This window comes from Zonotrichia albicollis, chromosome 5, assembly GCF_047830755.1.
Source record: "Zonotrichia albicollis isolate bZonAlb1 chromosome 5, bZonAlb1.hap1, whole genome shotgun sequence".
In the NCBI taxonomy this organism is placed as follows: domain Eukaryota; kingdom Metazoa; phylum Chordata; class Aves; order Passeriformes; family Passerellidae; genus Zonotrichia; species Zonotrichia albicollis.
The window spans coordinates 56,131,590-56,149,972 of NC_133823.1; the positions used below are offsets into that span (position 1 = coordinate 56,131,590).

The window sequence follows — 18,383 nt, forward strand, 5'->3', positions numbered from 1 at the left end:
TTAAACCAGCAAGTTACCCTTTACCATACCAAGCAAATAAAGCACTATACAGAAAGCATCTCTACAAAAACAAGCTGCTGAGCCCAGTAACTCAGGTCACGCTGCCACACACAAGTCTGAGAGTGCAGGGAGCAGCTCAGTTCTCTCTCTCTCTTACTTTTACTGAGAGAAGTCTTTAGCCTCCCAAATGAAAACAAATGGGGGTGGGGGACATAGAGGGGAGGCTGAAGCTTGTATTTAGCTTGTACAGACCCATGAAGAGTGCACTTGACATCATAAAAATGCTGTAAGTCTGCCAGGTCAGCAGCCACAAACCCCAAACGCTGCCAGTTGCAGGCTGAGCAGACACTAAAAGGCTGTGAATTTCATTTTATCATCCTTCTCCTTCCTGGTAAAGCAGCAGAAGCTAGCTATTCCTGGAGAAAAACACTGGAAAATATTAACTATGCACATCCAGGATTTGGTTTTGATCAGCATTAGAATAACCCCAATGACAAATCTTGCAAAATTTGTTTTTATTAATACAGCTAATAATATGGGCTTTGTAGTCCACTTTCAAAGTGTTGATAAGCTCAGCTAAATTATGCACTTCATTCAGCCTGCCAGATCTATCTACTATTCTGCTAATTTATGAGCCATACATTTCTCTCCAGCTAAATTTCTGATTGCGAAAAACTTCACTCAGTTTCTGTTATTTGTTTTGCTACACAATACTCCTTAATAATGACTGCTGCTTGTTCTTAACCATGCTTTCTATTATACCTTTTGCATTTTGTGAAATTTTAAGTGCAAACATAATCTAAGTCCCTGAACGTGCAATTTTATTGCAGAGTCAGCTATGGACAACACTAAAAAGCAGAATATTTCCAGTCCTTTTGCTAAATCCATTAGAATAGGTAGGTTCCACAAAACCAAGTTTTTGCTGTTCCAGTTTCTGCACCTTGTTCTAATACCTTCATATACAGGACCAAATGTTCATTTCATTGACTTAAAGAAGAAATCTTTGCATGGGATGAGGAGCTGCAGTTACAAGACCAAACTGAAGCAAACCTAGGACACTTCTGACAGAGTAACAGATTTTTTTCCTTTTTTCACCCTTTTTTTTCCTTTTTTTTTATCACAACAGCACTGCTGGCCTACAAATTATGTTATTTGCAATTGTGCATCTGTGTGCCATCAATCTCCGAGGAAGGGAAAGACTGCTGGGCTGAGCTCTCAATTTATGTTTCTCAGTTGACTCTTATAATCACACACAGTGTTCTCAACCTTAGTGCAGTTATTCTGGTAACAAAATTTGCACACCAGGTGGGTTTATCCAAGTTCCCATGGTCCTAATAGTTTCATATATTTCCTAATAATAATCTTGAAAATTATATAGGTAATTGTGTTTCTAAAAAGCCACCTTCAGCAAAATTGGGAGAATTGTTTCCTCTCAACAGGAAAAATATTTTAATAAAGTAGCTAGTGTATGCCTATAAAAATGGCAAGAACAAATGCAATTTAAAAATTTCACCCTTTTTTGATGCTTTTAAATGTGGTATTAAACAAAGCTAAGGGAATTCACAATTCTGGTGATAAAAGGTGCCAAAATAGCATGGTCCCAGAGCAGGACCCACTGACAAGGATGCCTGGGCCCTGCAGCACTGCAGTCTGGGTAAGGCATTAATATTCACACTCCAGGCTGCGATTAGAAAGAAGGCTGGAGCTCTGTGCAAGGGTGGGCCTAACCCAGCAGAGGTGCAGCAAACTGCTTCACTGCCTTACTGAAATCCAGCCCATCTAATTGATACTGCAGAAGGCAGCAGCATAATGAAACAGAGCAGAGATCACTTCAGTAGTTTTATCAATCTATGCTCTCCTGCTCCTGACCAATATATAACCCCACACAGGACTTCACTCTTTCCAACTTCAAGCAGTCCTAGGAATTATTTAAGTTTCTATAATATGGTAACCATTAAGATATTTCTATTAGATCACCATTCAGAAATGTATCAAGACTGACTTCATTTGTATAACACTAAAAATGCATTGGTTTTGCTTAAGGTAGTCCAGCTCCTTTCAAAATGACATTTTAAGCATGTTTTCCTCAGACCCAGAATAAAATTCTTATAACTACCTCATTTATTTGTGAGCAAATACAGGTAATGTCTGTTAAAAAGCAAAATCCATTAGACTCTGGGTAGTTCTGGTACTGTAAGTAGTCTCCAAAAGGCAACAGATGTGGGGACGGGGGAGGGGGAAGTTGATTTTGTCTTTTTAATATTCAAAGTGGGTCTGTTCTCACTGGCTAATTAAATCAGTAGAGTGCAAACAATAAAAGAAAAAATAAGTGTTGCCTTTCTTCCCTAGAACAACCTCCCTGCTTCATCTGTACTTATTACAAGAACTTAATTTATTACCAGACTTTACAATATTCCCTCCCCAAATCATCATGAAATAAGATACATATTCCACAGCGCCAGTTCCCATCAAAAATAATATGCTTGCCCTGTAGAATTTAAGATAAGATGGTTTTTCCACTATTAAGAAAATGTGGAATTAGAATGGGCTACTTTGATTGACATGAATCTACTGAAGAATCACACTTAAAAAGCAATTTAAGCAGAATACTAGCTTAAATATAGTTGTGGTTCCTTGGCAAAACCAATAGATTTGCACGGGTGTGCTGAATTACTTGAGAAGTAACAAAAAGTGTTAATAACATTAAACAGTCATCTTCCAAGAACTTAGACTATTGTGGTACTTTCTATTGTGGACAGTCCTTTTTAGTGCATAAATACATATAATGCTAATTAAAACGTTTTATTTATGACATCAAAATTACAATGGTATATATAGATTTGGATTTGAAAGTATTTCAAATACTACTACCAAATACTACTGCTTTTAGCCTTTAGTTAGTTACAATACACAGCACAATAATAAAAACATGCTGCAGATACAGACCTGAACTCTATTGTTCTAGCACTGCACAAGAAGAGAGAAGGTGGTTCCAGCCCCAAGAACCTTATAGTAAAGGTGCACATTGTGAAGACAAGGTAGTACGAGCATCAGGAACCACCTAATTTTACAAGCATAAAGCTCAGCAAAGGATCAATATATCTGTGCATGAAATAAGGCAGATTGCACACCCTGAGTCCTGGGCTGCTATCTTTCCCACACCATCAAGTTAAATGAAAGTTTGGGGATGTTTGTCTATGTATGATGCTTAAGTGACAGCACCGTGGACACACCTGAAGATAAGGGACAAAAGAGGGATGCAGACCCTTTGCATCATAAGGGTGTATTCAGGAATAAGGTGGTGTTTGGCAACAGAAGGCAACTATTTCAGCCCAGTTGTTGCCTAGTTTTTGAAAACATCAGAGCCAAGGAAATTGTTACGGGACATAATGCATGCACTTACAGGCAACTCTCCTCAGATGCTCAGGATGATGGTGGAAGAAAACACAGACATGCTCATTTGAACATGTAACAAGTGACAATCAAGGCACCATGCAGTCCTGAGCATTTATAGATGCAGGGTTCTTTCTAAGCTCCGTGCACTCTTGGCCAAATTTTAAGTTTAATGGTAATTTCTCAGCAAAATACAACTTCATTGTAGTTAATGAACCATCCACAGCTAAAATTTCAATCTATTTAACCCCAGAGTCATGGTTGTATGGAGTTACTTGCTCATCGTCAAACACTAACTATAACTTAGTTGAAGCTGCTGTTTAGCTACCATTTAAAACATACTCAGTGTCAAAAAGTACTCTTCACCCTTCAAGCATTGTTTTGGTTCACCAAATTAGTGGTCTCAAACAAATAAGATATTTACTCTGTACTGCATCCAAAACCAGTGTTTCTTTATGTAATCTGACTGACGAGCAAACACCAAAGCCATGGAGATAATAGCACTAGGTCAGACTTAGCAAAATGATGCCTCAGCTTTTGCCACTTAGCAGTAAAATACATGCTATAAAGACACAAACAGAAATGAGCCCACTAACACCTAATTTAATTGCATCTTGAAAACACAGTATAGCAACCCAGCAAAGAGATTTCTATTGGTATTTGTATGAAAGGACGTTTGTCAATACCCATTAACCTCTGGATTTTACCTGTTAGTTTTCTAAAGGATGCCTGTGTTGCTTCACAAGCCACAAGGTGTCACAGTGGCTCAAGTGGTAGGATTCTTGTCAGTCTGGACACGCAGGTTGTGGCTTCAGGTTACAAACCAGTGCTAACACCACTCCCTACAAGGAAGTCTGTGCCACACTGCATATTTAGTGTTATTTAGAAGTGCAGCTCTTTGGATGCAACGATCAGCCAAGGTGCAACTCGGTTGCCTAAGGATGGTTTTTACATGGACATTAAGTAATCTTACAGCACTGTTGGAGAAGAGAAGTACTTGGTGCACTGGCATCTTGGCCAGTCTTTTCACTTTGCATTATTAACCCTGCCAGTGTTAGGAAGTACTGAAAAGAGTTGAGCTAATCAATCATATCAAATAAAAAATTTTATGAATACCACTTCGTTCTACCAAGAGTTTCTAGGAATTAGTAACAATTTATTTGAATGCACTAATTATTCAAATTTATGACATATTTCTGCTCGTTCTTCATAAGAAGCAATGTGCTCTAAGCATGTAATATTCTGCTAAGACTATATATTGTAGTTGGTCATATATCGTGTGTTACTGTTTTGCATCTTTAACTGGATGAGCACAGATGGAGCTAGAGCTTAAAATGCCAGGAAGCTTAGAAAATTTTTACCATTTTTCTAATGTAACTGCACACTAAGCAGCATTCCGTTCCATGAAAAAATTATGCACATACATCATATTTACTGACTTGTAATTTTCCCATTGCAACCAGCCATTGTTATTAATTTGCTTTACATTCATACACCAGTCAGTCCTCACTGCAAAGCAATCAGAGATTCTTCTCTGGTGTATTTAATTTCTAAGTTCTATCTGGGAGGTAAGCTCAAAACAGGAAACACTGCCTCTCAGCTTAGCCTGTATAAAATAAGCAAATTCTTTCAGTAATGGTTAATAAATTGAAATTTGCATTCTGCAATTATTTGTAAGAATAAAACTCCACTGATCAAACCTTCACAGAAAAGCATAAAGAGCACGAACATAGCCAAAGCAAATTCACAGCTAAACTCAAGTGAATTGTCACGGAAATTTTTCATGTAGCATTTGTTGCACTCAGGTAATGAACATTTACCCAGTGTGTTGGCTTTTCATGTCCCATTATTCATGCCAACACATTCATTAAAATGGGCCTATGCTATTTAACATAATCAGCAGTGTGCATAGGTGTGGCCTTCAAAGAGTTATTACCACAGTTTACAGGCATGCTGTTCATAAATACAAGCAGAACCCCAGTCACTGCAAAATGCCAAGCTTCCCAAAAAACATATGGTAATTTTTGCTGTGTAAAATGGATAGATGCACTATATAATGCATAACTGCATCACATTATATCTGAACTTCTAATTGCTTGAAATGATACTTCAAATCACATCATCAACATTATTACCTAATTACCCTAAGGGTTAACTGATATTCCAGTGATTAAGTCTAGGTAGAAGCAATAGAGCTATTGTATTGTCTCCATCCACTACAGCAAAAGGTATGATTGCAACTGCACATCTCAAGTCCTTCAGAGATTTTGTGAAATTCTGTGAAACTGAGTTTCTGTGAAGATTCTGTGAATGTTTTCAACATCTTGGTATGGAGAAAAAAGGTAGAGAAATGAGTGCAAAAAGGAAGGAGGTCCCTCTTGCAACATACTGAACAACAAGAATTATTTTCATTTTCTCTAAAGGAACTATTATATAGCAGTTCTTTTCACATCATTGTGATGCAAGATAGAGTAACCTAGTAACATTTTTGGTACTTAAACCAGCTACAAGAACTATAGAAGATGGTGAGTGGCATTAATCTGAAAAGGCCTTCTCCAGTGTCAAATGACCCATGCATGAGACTTTTGTAAACTGCAGAAGAAAAACATAGCATTCTAGGTGTGAGGTATTTCATCTTCCCTTTTTCCACTTATTAAGGGCTGTCCTGGTTGCAAACCTAGAGGCAAAGCTGGTGACACATGTGTTTTGCCCACCTTACCCTAGAGCATGTCTAGTCCACAGAAGATGGTTAGAAATGCTGGTGCTGCTGACTGCCTTCCTAAGGGATGATGTATGCTGAAGGTGCTTCAGTATAAGAAGAAATAAAATGAAAAAGTTTCACTCTATTTACTTTCCATGTTTTCTGAGCATTTTTCTCTGTTCACGTAACTATTGTATTTAAAGACTTAAAATATTTCTTTTTTTGTATAATGTAGTTATTAATATCTCAGAAATCTATTTGTAACCTGCTCTAGGACAGATGGCAGCTATTTGTCTGATAAAATTTTCTGCTAATGGCTGAGGCAAAACTACACAACTGGAACAAAAATCACAATAAGGTACATAAAATACTTCAAATGCACAATGTGCTCAAAGCCATCATTTTCTCAATTTACTACTTTAGAAAATCACTTAATACAAATGTAGTTAGGAAAAAACCAAATGTTTGAAAGTCCAAAAGGAAAGTCAAAATAGTCCACTGCACATGTAATATAAGACTACACATATTAATACTCAAACATGGTCAATTGTTTTTTTCCAGGTATTTAGTTTTTCAAGAATAAGCAAAGTGGATCTATGATTCAATCTACTCTTGAGTCTGCTTTAATCAGGGGGTTCCAAATATGGTGACTTTTTTACACATATAATGTGTCTTTGCACTTTGAATGCAACAGATAAAGTCATTCAGCCAGGCAATTCTTTTTGGATGTTATAATCTGCAGTTAGCAGTTGGGTAAAATGCATGGGATCTAGACAGATATTGAATCTGCTTTATGTGAGTAATCTGATGTCAAAACTATACTGAGATTGGATTTCTCCCTCCCCTTTTTAATACACATACAAATGATGCTCCTGCTCAGGTAACTAGGCTTGGCAAGCCTAGAACCAGGGAAGAAGGATATCAACAGATACTGCAGATCATGCATGTCAGATTTGCAGTAACCTTCCAGTTCATTAACTGCTCCAAAGGATGCAAACTATTTGGTTTGCAGCTGACTCAGCAGTAGATTTAAGCACATTTAGAAACCTACATAAAGCTGTGGGCTTTAATACATCAGTTCTGAGTTTGCCATTCTGCTCTGAATAAGCACCTGAATGTGAATATTGACAAGAGAAAGACCTCAGGGAGAAGTTCCAGTGTGATACTTTTATTTTGGCTCTAATTCAACCCCACAAAACCACTACAACCCAAACCACTCAGTGAGTCTGTGATTCAAGTCTGTATGAGGATGGGTACAGCCCCTGGCCAGAAGCTTCAGCATGGGCATGCCTCCTTGACAATACTGCAGAAACACCAAGGTGATGCCAAGATGATCTGAGTCTCATGGAGAGGACAGCCTGTGGCTGTAACATTTATGGCCAAAGACTCCTCAGGACCAACACCTCTTGAATCCTGAAGAGGTGATAGATTTAGAAACACACAGAGTTCTACTTCATGTCTAGTTCTGAAAAGGTCTCATTTTTCCAGAGCAGTTGGTTTTTCACTAATCTTTTAAGGCATTCAAGTACTGGAGCTGTTTCCAGAGGTATCAGCTGTTCCCAAACTGAGGTTCAAGTTCTGCAGATGGTCTAGCTGATTCCCTGTTACCTCAGAAGTACCCAAGTGGACTACTCAACCTAGATCAATAATTTTCAGGTTTTAGTTAAGTAGGGCATGGCTGTCAACCACAATGTGATAGAAACAGTATTCTGACCATAAATTGCCCTTCTCTCTGAAATTCTGACAGTAACCAAACACAGAAAGAATGTACCAGGGAAAAGAAAGGTGCAGGCTTAGGGGAGAAGATTTTTAGCCAGGGATTTGGTGATGTTTCTTTCAGTACTAATTTTGTGTAATAAATAGGACCACTGAGAAAGGGCCAACATGTCCTGCCCAACGACAGGCTTTTTGGGAGACTATTCATCAGCCTCTTTGGGGCAACCTCGTTCATGCCACAATCACCCTTCTAAGGCATCAAGTGGCTCAGCAACAACTTCTGGAAAAGAGTACCTGGCAAAAGTGGGGCTCTATCCTGACCTGTTTACACAGCATCGTGCAGGGAAGAAGGCTCTTCTCATGGAGGAAACAACTGAACAAAGAACCAGCATGGCTGAAATGCGTGTTTATAGTAGATATGCAACTTCTGGCAAAGAGATGCAAAAAAAATACCATTTGAAGTGAGAAGTCCAGATAAAAAATACTGCAAAGAGTTTAGCAATCTTATCCCTTTTTAAACAAAGAAAATGCATATACAAAACCCAAATTATTTTCTTTTTTATCTGATCTTGCAATCTTACTGCAGGCGAAACTCCAGCTTAAATAATAGCACAGGACTGGCTCCTTGTTATGATCTCTATTTTGTTCTTTCTCACTAACCAACAGCTTCTATTTTTGAGACTGGATCTGCATAGTAAATCTTGTTTACATCAGGGAAAGACAAAGTTTAGGGGTTTTTCGAAGTGGATTTATGGCATAACGAGTAAAGAAAAAAAAAGAAGAGTTGAAAAGGTTTCTTTATAGAAAATTATCTAGTAAGCATCAGAACGATTGCAGACAAGACCCATTTTTACACTTTTGCAGTGACTCTTTCTCCACCCTCACCAGCCCCTACCCCCAAATGCAGCATGCTTGCAGTTTCCCTTCTATTATATGACTTTTTTGGGGGGGAGGGTGGGCAGGAGTAGCAAGATATCCCTGATCGTAAGCTAAGGATCAACATGTAAAGGAAGTGGAGTCTTTTTTTTCTCCCCTGGCCTCATAAGAATTGTTAGTTTGCAACAATTTTAATTGAAAGCAGCTGCAACTGAAATTTTTTTAGCGGATAGAAAACATGTATGAAATAAAAGAAAATCAGTAAAAAGAGCCTTGAATCCATTCTGAAGTCAGAGTCTGCCTAAAGGCATTCAAGGGTTTTCTTTTAACACTGACCTTTTAGTTTCAGCAAAGCATGGCTCATAAGTACTCTCAAAATACTTTACTCATGTTCCTAGAATTGCGAAGTATTAGTATATTTGTGGGTGAAAGAATATTTTCTCAAAATTACTTTAAAACAGAAGTTTGTGTGTTTTCCCCTCAACAAAACAAACTCATTGGACAAACTCAGACTTATGTACACAATATGAGAGATCTGTTTGCCATACTAAGTTGCTAGGCGAACAAATGTGATGTCACAACATAGATTTTTATGACTAATCTATTAAAAATGCATCAGGAAGAAGAAGATTATTTCATCAGATAGCAATGTGAGAAAGAAAAATAAGAGACTTTCATTAAACTGCAGAAAATTTGTTTTGCTTTGATTTGCATTAAATATTTGGTTGCGTATGAATGTCTGTGTAAGCTTCCAGTTCATTTAGCAGCTTTTAAATAATCATAACACCCTCCTTTATTTTCCTTTTAATTTTCTTTATACATTTTTCCATCATGAAATCTTTGTTAAATTCACTATGCAGTTTAATAGAAGTTTAATATCATTTGATTAAGCTGATTGTCTTTAAAATAAATATGCTACTAATCAAGGTCTCTAGTCACCCTTAAAAACACTGCTCCCTTAGCCAGAGGGAAAGCTGCGTGTTGCATCCAATGGTGATGTAAAGCATAATCTCTTGTAGTGACAGAGAGAGATACAGGTGAATTTAATGTATTGTGATACACAAAAGTTCTAACAATACAGGGGACTAAATAAACAAGTGATACATTTCTTTGATTACTGACAATAAAGCAACGCCTCAAACTTTAAACTGTCAGCAACTTTAAGTAATCTATTCACAGCACAGTGTAATGTTACTGAATAATTATATAGAAGATATAATCACCTTTTTTTCTTTTAAGTGTAAGCAGTTTCAAATGATTAAAAATTAGAACAGAAAAGGATTTACAACATCAAAGAGGTAAAGAGGTGCCTTTTTAAACATCAAGTTTTATGAAAAACAGAGACATTTACTTATGTTGTGTATTGCTACCTAGAACTTCAGAAAGTGCTGATTATGCCACAACAGGATTCCTTTCTTGAAATGTTAAACTAACACAGATATAAAAAAATTAAGATAAACCATGTATGAGTGAATGGGAATGAAATCCTGAAAACCACACACAGAGCAAGGAAACAGCTGCATTTTGTTTAACCAGAAGTTAATCAACTATGAGAGAAGTAAGCAAGATTTGTCTTTATATCTGCCAGAGATTATTAAACATTTAAATATTCATTTTACTTCTTTAAATAGGGATTGTTGGTGCATTACAAAATGGCACTGGATGCTCCCAAAGTATTATTAAGAAAGCATGAATTAATTTAGAAAAAAGTATTACCATATTAGATTTCTTTGAACAACTTCTAAGGAAGGTTCAGTTTTCCTGTAGACTGTTTAGTAACTCAGACTCCCTAATTTACTTTAGATCACATAAGAATTAGCTAGGTGGTGGACTTTTGCCAGTACTTACATCATAAAACCACCCCCTGCCTGGGTGTGATTGGAATTCCTCGCCTAAGACTGACCCTGAATTTAAAAAGGCAGTTGTAGGTTCTGTCTGAGGAGCCCATAAAGTTATAAGAAGTTTGGAGAGCAAAAGTTTGCACGTCTAGCACAGGCTAAAGCTGCTAATTCTTTACTTTCATGACTTCCATTTCTTCCTAAAGAAAACAGCAACAACAAAGATAGCTATGCTGCATCTAAATGACCTTTCTTTATCACTGTGTACTTTGTCTGCTTAATACACCGAGCACATCCCTCACACTGACTGTTATTCCCTTCCACCAGTGCTGACAGAAACTGGAGTGGAAGCAGTGGATTTCTCAGGAAGGGTCCCCAAGCCCTGAGCCCTTTCGAGAACACTTCTACCTCCCCCAACCATCGGCCCTGCTGCTGGGAGAGCAGGAGTAGGAATGGCTCGTGGTGGATTCCCCAATGGTGCTTCTACCAGCTCATTGCTTTTTTTAAATTTTTTTTTAAATAATTTCTCACCTACCTGCAAGCTTTGGAGCACTACAATGGGAAGGGAGAGGAGAAAACAGATAGACATGACAAACAGATGCTCCTTCCATTGGCTCCCCATCCATCCCCTGTACAACTTTATTAAATAATATATGTTTTGCTCTGCCTTGGAACTTCCACCTCTGCAAGGGACAGTAGAGAATCTGGCTCTACAGGGTTATTAAGAACATTTTCATGATTTATGCAACAAGTAAAATCCCAAAGGCTTTCCATGGATATATTTGGGATAAAGGCTGTAGTTTCCCATTTTTTAATGCATCCTCATTTGCCACTGTCCCTCTGCACAAGTTGGGTCCATGTGGAATCTGCCAGCTTGCTACCCCCAGTCTTTTGGAGAGTTTCTTTGTAATTCCTTTCGCCTTAAGCTGCTTTGCCTGTGCTCACCTACCCCCTGGGGCTCACAGAGCACAAGCAGCCTCCTTCAGAGACCAGAGCCTACATTATTCCAAAGACTGCCTGAAGAGAGACGTTCATGCAGCAATCCTGTATCACCCACAGCACAAGCACATTCCTTCCATGACATACCAGGCTCTGGATTCAAAAAATTTAGAGCTAGTTATACATGCTCCAGAAGCCTTCACCTACCAATCCCAAACATGCTTGGAAGTGTATAAAATTAATGTGAAACTTCCACTTTGTGACCTGCCCAAAAAGCCAGAATTATTCTTTACAAACTGTCTACATGTAGTCACTCTAGTGTCCCAGGAAATTAGTTTAATATTTTTGTTTGTTTATTATGGAGAAGTTTTCATAGGAAGATGAATGAGATGAAATGAAGCTAGCTAAAAAACACATTTCAATGAACAACAATGCTTACAGCACTGAGCTCATAAACTGAAAAAACAGAGAACCAGAATGTAAACACTGAACAATCACAAAGCAAAAGAATTTTTATTCTGAGCAAATAAAAGAAATGCTGGAGCATAAGGCCTTCATTAACAAAATACTGACTGTCAAAGTAAAATGCTGCTGAAACCTAGCAAGGCACTCCTAGCAAGAAAGAGTGGGCTATTGCTTTTTGCCCACAACAATCCATCTGAATTTGTGCAACAAAAATTGCAACTTAAGGTGCTGAAGTTTAATTCAGCACACCTCAGCAACGAAGGAGGGGAAAGTTGTTTCACAAGTCCCTCAAAAACTTTCTATTGTAACATCCAAAAAGGAGCTACAATCAGGAACTGGTCAAGTATTAAAAGTACCACTAAAATAATATGTAAAAAGGCTAAGTTAGCACTGACAGCTTTTAGAGCAGGTCATATATAAAACTCTGAAGAAATCACTCAGTGATACATATTTGCTCTTCTCACTTGAAAAAGTCTATAAATTATTATATGAATATGTACAGGAATGTAAGGAACAGAGTTGCAAGACAGTAACAAACAAGCAGCAGCAAACAAACCCTCATTATAAATGGCAGCAACCCTCTGTAGTCAACAACTTAGGGCAAAACTGACAAACACTTGCCGTGATTTTGGGAGCAAAGAGCTGCTTGGAGTTTTTAGGCAGCACAAAGTGAATCACCAATTGCTCCCCAGCAACGTTCCAAGGCTGGCAGTGGTAACAGTGATGGAAAAGCAGTTACCCCGTGGCGGTGCCCAATCAGAAAGCAGGTCACATCTCGTTAGCTGTATCATATACATTAAACGTCACAGATTCTCCATGGCTTAGCTGACAATTCAGGCATGTGTGTTTTATTTTATAACCTCATGTTATCTTAAAGAATCACAATACAACAAACAGACCAACCTGAGATCCTTCACCATGCTGCGTGTCACAAACCTGGCAGATATTTGGCACTACATAAAGCCGTTTACTATAAAAGATTCATACTTTTAAAAAGTCTTTCCAGGGCACCACTATTAGACTACTATGAAAAATTGCAGCACCAAGAATGTTTGCTGCACAAACACAGACACATGGACAGAAATGCAGCCTGATTCACTCTCACTTCATTAGACTTGAAAAGTGTGCTTTCCTTAACCATGTAAATAACAAGATGCAGCCCCCAGTATTTCTTTCTTCTTTTATTTTTTTTTTTAATGACAAAAGCATTTCTCCCTCCCATTCAGTATGTTCTTTGCAGTGGCTGATCTGGATTTCGAAGCCAGGGTATATAAACCATTAACACATTTTACAAAGCATAACCAACAGTGAATGTAGTTTACATTTCTGGGTACTTTTGACAGCTATATGATAAAGTAGTGAACTGAGCATCTCTCTTGCTAAAAGCAACAGCATTCTAAATGTAAACACAAATTTCTCTTGCCGGTTGTCCCAAACGTGTTCTTTAAGAGTAGCCTAGGAATAAGTTTTTAAAACTCTGCTCCCCTTTTAAGTTATCATCCATTTTTCATTTTAATGAGTTCACAGAACAGAACCAAAATGTTCGTCTCTCCCCCTAAACCTGCAGCATTCCAGAATTAATTTTGTGCAAAAGCCGAAGCAATACTTCACAATATTATAGCTGCAAATGCCAGCAGGACGGAACCTGAACAAACAACACACTAAGGCAAAGAAATTTCCTGAGACCAGCATTATAATCCACGCTGAAGTGCTGTACTGTAATTTCATGATTTCAGCCTAAGCTGGTATCTCCTCAAAGAGTTGCTCTGCGTGGAAACATAATGAGGGATTACCCAATTAAACTACTAAATTAATTAGGGTTCATGCCTGCATATACTGTACTGTCTAGTGGGACGCTTCAGCTGGAATTAGGGCTGAAACCAACCACGGTCCATGCACAGGAAAACAAGGCTGGGGGACTTACCTCCGTCCGCGACTGCAGCCTCTTGTTCATTTCATATATTCGGTACTCTGGTTGCACCATGTATGGTGTGTGTCTCCTATAAAATGGGCCAAAAGGAGAAGAATAGAAAGGGTCATGTGGTGTGCTGGACATCTTGCCTGCTTGCAGAGATTCAAGCTACACAGAGTATCATCAACATCCATACAGAGCACATGGGCTGTGTGTTCTTCACAGTACAAAGTAGCGGCGCGCACACACACACACACATCCAGGCTGCACGCACTGGCTGGGGACTGCTGTGGGAGCCCGCTCCGGCGGAGACGGGCGGGGGGTGGGGGGAGCGGGAGCGCTCAGGCTCCAGACACGGAGAGGGAGGCTGGATAGCTTCAGGCACCGCCGCTCGGTTTTAAAGCAGCAGTTTCTGGAGGGGTCATTTCCTGTCCGCGCTGCCGACTCGTTCAGAAATGCCATCCCCCCCCGTCCCTCCCCGCCTGGCAGAGGTGCGGGTTGGGGTTCGCTGTCCCCCCGCAGGCCCCCGCCGGAGCCGCGGCGGGCTCGTTAGCATATAGGTGGTTTAAAAGCTGCCTGAGCCAATCACCCCGCGGGTAATGTCAGAAATGTGATTACTACAAAATACATAAACACAGGCCACGGCCATCCCGCCGCGGGCAGCGCCGCTTCCCCCGCGCCCGACGGCGCCCGCTGCCCGCCCGGGGCGGCCGCTTCGCTCCGCGCTGCCCGGGCCGGGGCCGCACCCGGGGCACGGCACAAAGAATAGCCCGCACGCCACACTTCACACAATGGAGAGCACTCGGATGCCAGCCGCAGAAACCTCCCGGAAAATGGGAGAGCACAAAGGGGCGGGTGGCAGAGCGGGACCCCCGGACGAGCAGCGGCAGTACCCTTCGGCGGGGGTCAGCCCAACACAAATGGGGCGTTCTGGACGCCTCTGTCCGGCGCGGAGGCATCGGCAGCTAGGTGGGAGACTGCTCCCGGATTTTGGGATCATTGCTGGGCATCAATCCAGTAGCGGTTAGAGAGCGTTGCCAGTGAATAGCTAACATTTGGGAGGGGGTCCCGAGGGAGGAGGAGAGGGCAAGGGGAGGAGATCACCCCTCGGAGGTGAGGGATGAACTTTATCTGTTGAATCATACTTGCAGGAAAGTGCTGGGAGCGGACACCACGTGAACGAAAAGTCCTAAAAATATAGAATAAACAAAATGGGCTCATGTGCTCCATGGGAAAGTGCCAGGTCTAGGAGGGGAGCCTTCAAATTACCTGTACGAAAAAGTCCTCGAAGCACAGACTGTGTCCTCATACACAGCTGTAAAGTATCAGGCATTATTTACAGTACTGAATAAATGTAAAAACAACAATAAACAGCGCTGAATTAATCTCTCATGTAAATTCATTCAAGCAAATGGAACCACTCTAGGAACAGATTTAGTTAACTAATATGATTAAGAGAATAACAATGAGCTGCAGCCACAACGGTTCTCAGTCGGAGTGCTCTGCATGAGCGCTGCGGGATCGCCCATTTCACAGATGGGGAAATCAAGGCACACGCCATTACTTTTTCTAAATTTTTGTAATAATCCCGAAAAATATTTGAGCATGGTATGGCTTTACCCACTGTCAAGAATTTAATTCAAATCTCACTGTAGGAATATTTTAAGAGATATTTGAAAAATTCTAGTTTTCATTGGCATCTGGCTAATTCTGGAAAGTCTGACCTCTTTTTTCAGGATACAATATGAAATTTCATATTTCATATTCTACTGGCCACTGATCAGAATCATAATTTATCTTTCCCCTACCAGTAGTTGTTTAGCAAAACTATTTCTGAATGTTCTTATGGAATAACAGTTTCCATAAGAAGTGACGTATTGAGCTGTTTTTATAGACTTCCCACAGCTTCTGTCACTAAACACAGAGACAACAGATAATACATGAGGAATGTCACTTCTCTCTTTAAGAGCACTCCAGCTATGTAGCAATACTACACTGCCACTCCAGTACCATTACTGGAGGTGCTGAGTTTAATAAATAGCATGTGCAACGTTTGGTTTAGCAGTGCTGCAGTGACTGTGGCAGTGCTCTGCCAGGGCTTGCTGACCCCAAGAAAACCCTGTAGCATGGCTACACACCTACAAGGAAACTTCTCTGCGTCTACCTTGTTCCCTAAAAAGATCCCAACAAGGCTACCTTAAAACTTAAACCCAAAATGACCAGAAAAAATAGAGTTACAGCACTAATAAACACAGTATTTATAACCAAAGTACGACATACTTTTAAAAATGTAAAAAAAAAAACCCAACCAGAAATCTGCCAAGTTATGGATTTTACCTTCTTTGCAAAGCAAATCCAAAATATAATGTGTTTGCCTAAGAAAGGACACACTGCTCTCTGTAATTAAAATGGTGGAATTTTGCATAGCTTGTAAGATACTTCTGTTTTAAGGGCTTTTTGATTAAGCTAAAATTCACTATTTCACTGAAGTTAAACATGGCAATTATATTATTATTTTTATTTTGGCTGAGGAGGTGGGAAAGGAAGGAACAGTAGAATTTGCTTTCATGAGTAGAAACCCCAGATATTCCCCTCAACCCCCTTATAAGAGCTTCTGTGTATGGGTCTAGCAGAAAGCAAAAATATGCTGTGATATTTTAATAATTCCCATTGATTAACTGGCAAATTATCCCACACCTACAGCCCACCAGCAAGAACCAAGTCCCAGGGTAGGAGCCTGCTAATTACAGGCTCCGGCAGCTCTTCCAGTTGCCTGTTATCATCTAGACTAGTGTGATGTGCAGAACAGTAAAACAGAAGGCAGAATCAAAGGAACGTAAAGTTACAGGGATCCTGACAGTGTCATCTCGATTCCCACTTGGATCTGCTGCCTTTTAAGTTTTGTGTGTGCTCTGGGGGCGTGGGTTAGGGGGCATGCAGCCAGCCCCACTGCCTGGGCTGCTGCAAACCCCCTGCACCACTGGCATCAAGCTGCTACCCAAAGCGGCCCAGGGGTCAAAGGCAATTGTCTGGCCCAAGATTTAGGGCACTCAATAAACTCCTTAATCAAGAAAACAAGTTTAATGTGAGCAGAGGAAAAAATGAGGTGGAGGAAAACAAGAGGAAGAGACTAGTCTTCCCTAATCTGAAAATTAGTCTATTCCTGTGTGCATAGGCATGGCTACCAACAGATGAGGAAACCATGTGCAGAGTTGTCTTTAGGTGGGCGTATGCACATACAAATCCTGCTGCATCTCAGAGTGGTGAGACTTACACCAGCACCTGGAGGCCAGGAAGGAGGTACTGGGACACATCCTTGGTTCCCCAGTCCCTAAAGCTGCACAGTGCATTGGTTTACCCTAACCCTGCCTGGATGCTACACATGAGCACAAAACAAGGCACCAGAGCAGAGAGGGACCAGGACACAGGCTTGTGATTCCCACCTGGCTGGAAGCGTGCCATTAGACCCCACCAGCCATCACAGCGCCGTGTTTTGTGTCCCTCTGGCAAAGCACTCACCACCACATCGTCCCTCGGCACCCCAGAGGAGGGCTAGGATAATCTGGCTGCTGCCGGGTGCTGGATTGCCCTCTCCTGGGCAGAAACAGAAGGACCCACGCGAGTCAAGGACTCCTGGCAGCTCAGGAGGACAATTTCCCTTCATTTCGGGGGAAAGCATGGGTCTGGTGGAGCAGAAGGGGGCATGCCCTCTGTCTTTGCATCCACCTCGGTGATGCCTGTAGCACCTCTGAGTAGCCACGTTGCACTATGGTAGAAGAACAAAAAACCAAGAGCAGAAACTTCCAGAACAAAAGCAGGGAGCAAGAAAGGATGAATGATGAAAGATGAGCAATCTGTCCATGCTGGAGCCGCTGGCACAGGGGGTCCTGCACTGGGAGGGCTCCTGTGCTGCCACTGCCCCAGCACACCAGGGCCAGCCCTGGAACACAGCCCTGCCACAGGCACAGCCCTAGAACACAGCCCTGCCACAGGCACAGATCTGGAGCACAGCCCTGCCACAGGCACAGCCCTGGAGCACAACCCTGCCAACGGCACAGCCCTGCCAAAGGCACAGCTCTGCAACAGGCACAGCCCAGGAACACAGGCCTGCCACAGGCACAGGCCTGGAGCACAGCCCTGCAAAAGGCACAGCCCAGGATCACAGCCCTGCCCTGGAGCACCGCCCTGCCAAGGGCATAGCCCAGGAACACCGCCTTGGAGCACAGCCCTGGAACACAGGCCTGAAACACAGCCCTGCCACAGGCACAGCCCTGGAGCACAGCCCTGCCACAGGCACAGCTCTGGAACACCGTCCTGGAGCACAGCCCTGCCACGGGCACAGCCCAGGACACAGCCCTGGAACACAGCCCTGCCACCAGCACAGCCCTCGCCCTACCAGGCTGACAATGGAAGCAGCTCTGAAGGCAGCTCTATTTTTAATAACTGCTTAGTAATAATAACCATAATAATGTAGAAAAGCAACGCAGCTGAAAATAGGTGTAATTGCTGTATTTATCCCTAGTATGTGTTGACTGTTCAGTCT

At 41.2% G+C, this 18,383-nt stretch overlaps 1 protein-coding gene across 15 annotated transcripts in view; it reads right to left on the reverse strand.

Annotated features, from left to right (window-relative positions):
* The window catches only part of LDB2 (LIM domain binding 2), a 367,729-nt gene that overhangs the window by 198,111 nt on the left and 151,235 nt on the right, over positions 1–18,383 (reverse strand). For 7 of the 15 annotated variants that reach the window (XM_026792138.2, XM_074541793.1, XM_074541792.1 and 4 more), the window contains exons 1-2: positions 14,734–14,855; positions 13,853–13,928 (exon numbers count right to left, since the gene is read on the reverse strand). In XM_026792138.2, coding sequence (XP_026647939.2) covers positions 13,853–13,928; positions 14,734–14,840 — 183 coding nt within the window. In that variant the 5' untranslated portion in view covers positions 14,841–14,855. Of the gene's footprint in view, positions 1–13,852; positions 14,384–14,733; positions 14,856–18,383 lie in introns of those variants that run through there. The other 8 variants (XM_074541795.1, XM_074541794.1, XM_005485008.4 and 5 more) reach the window with 6 other exon arrangements.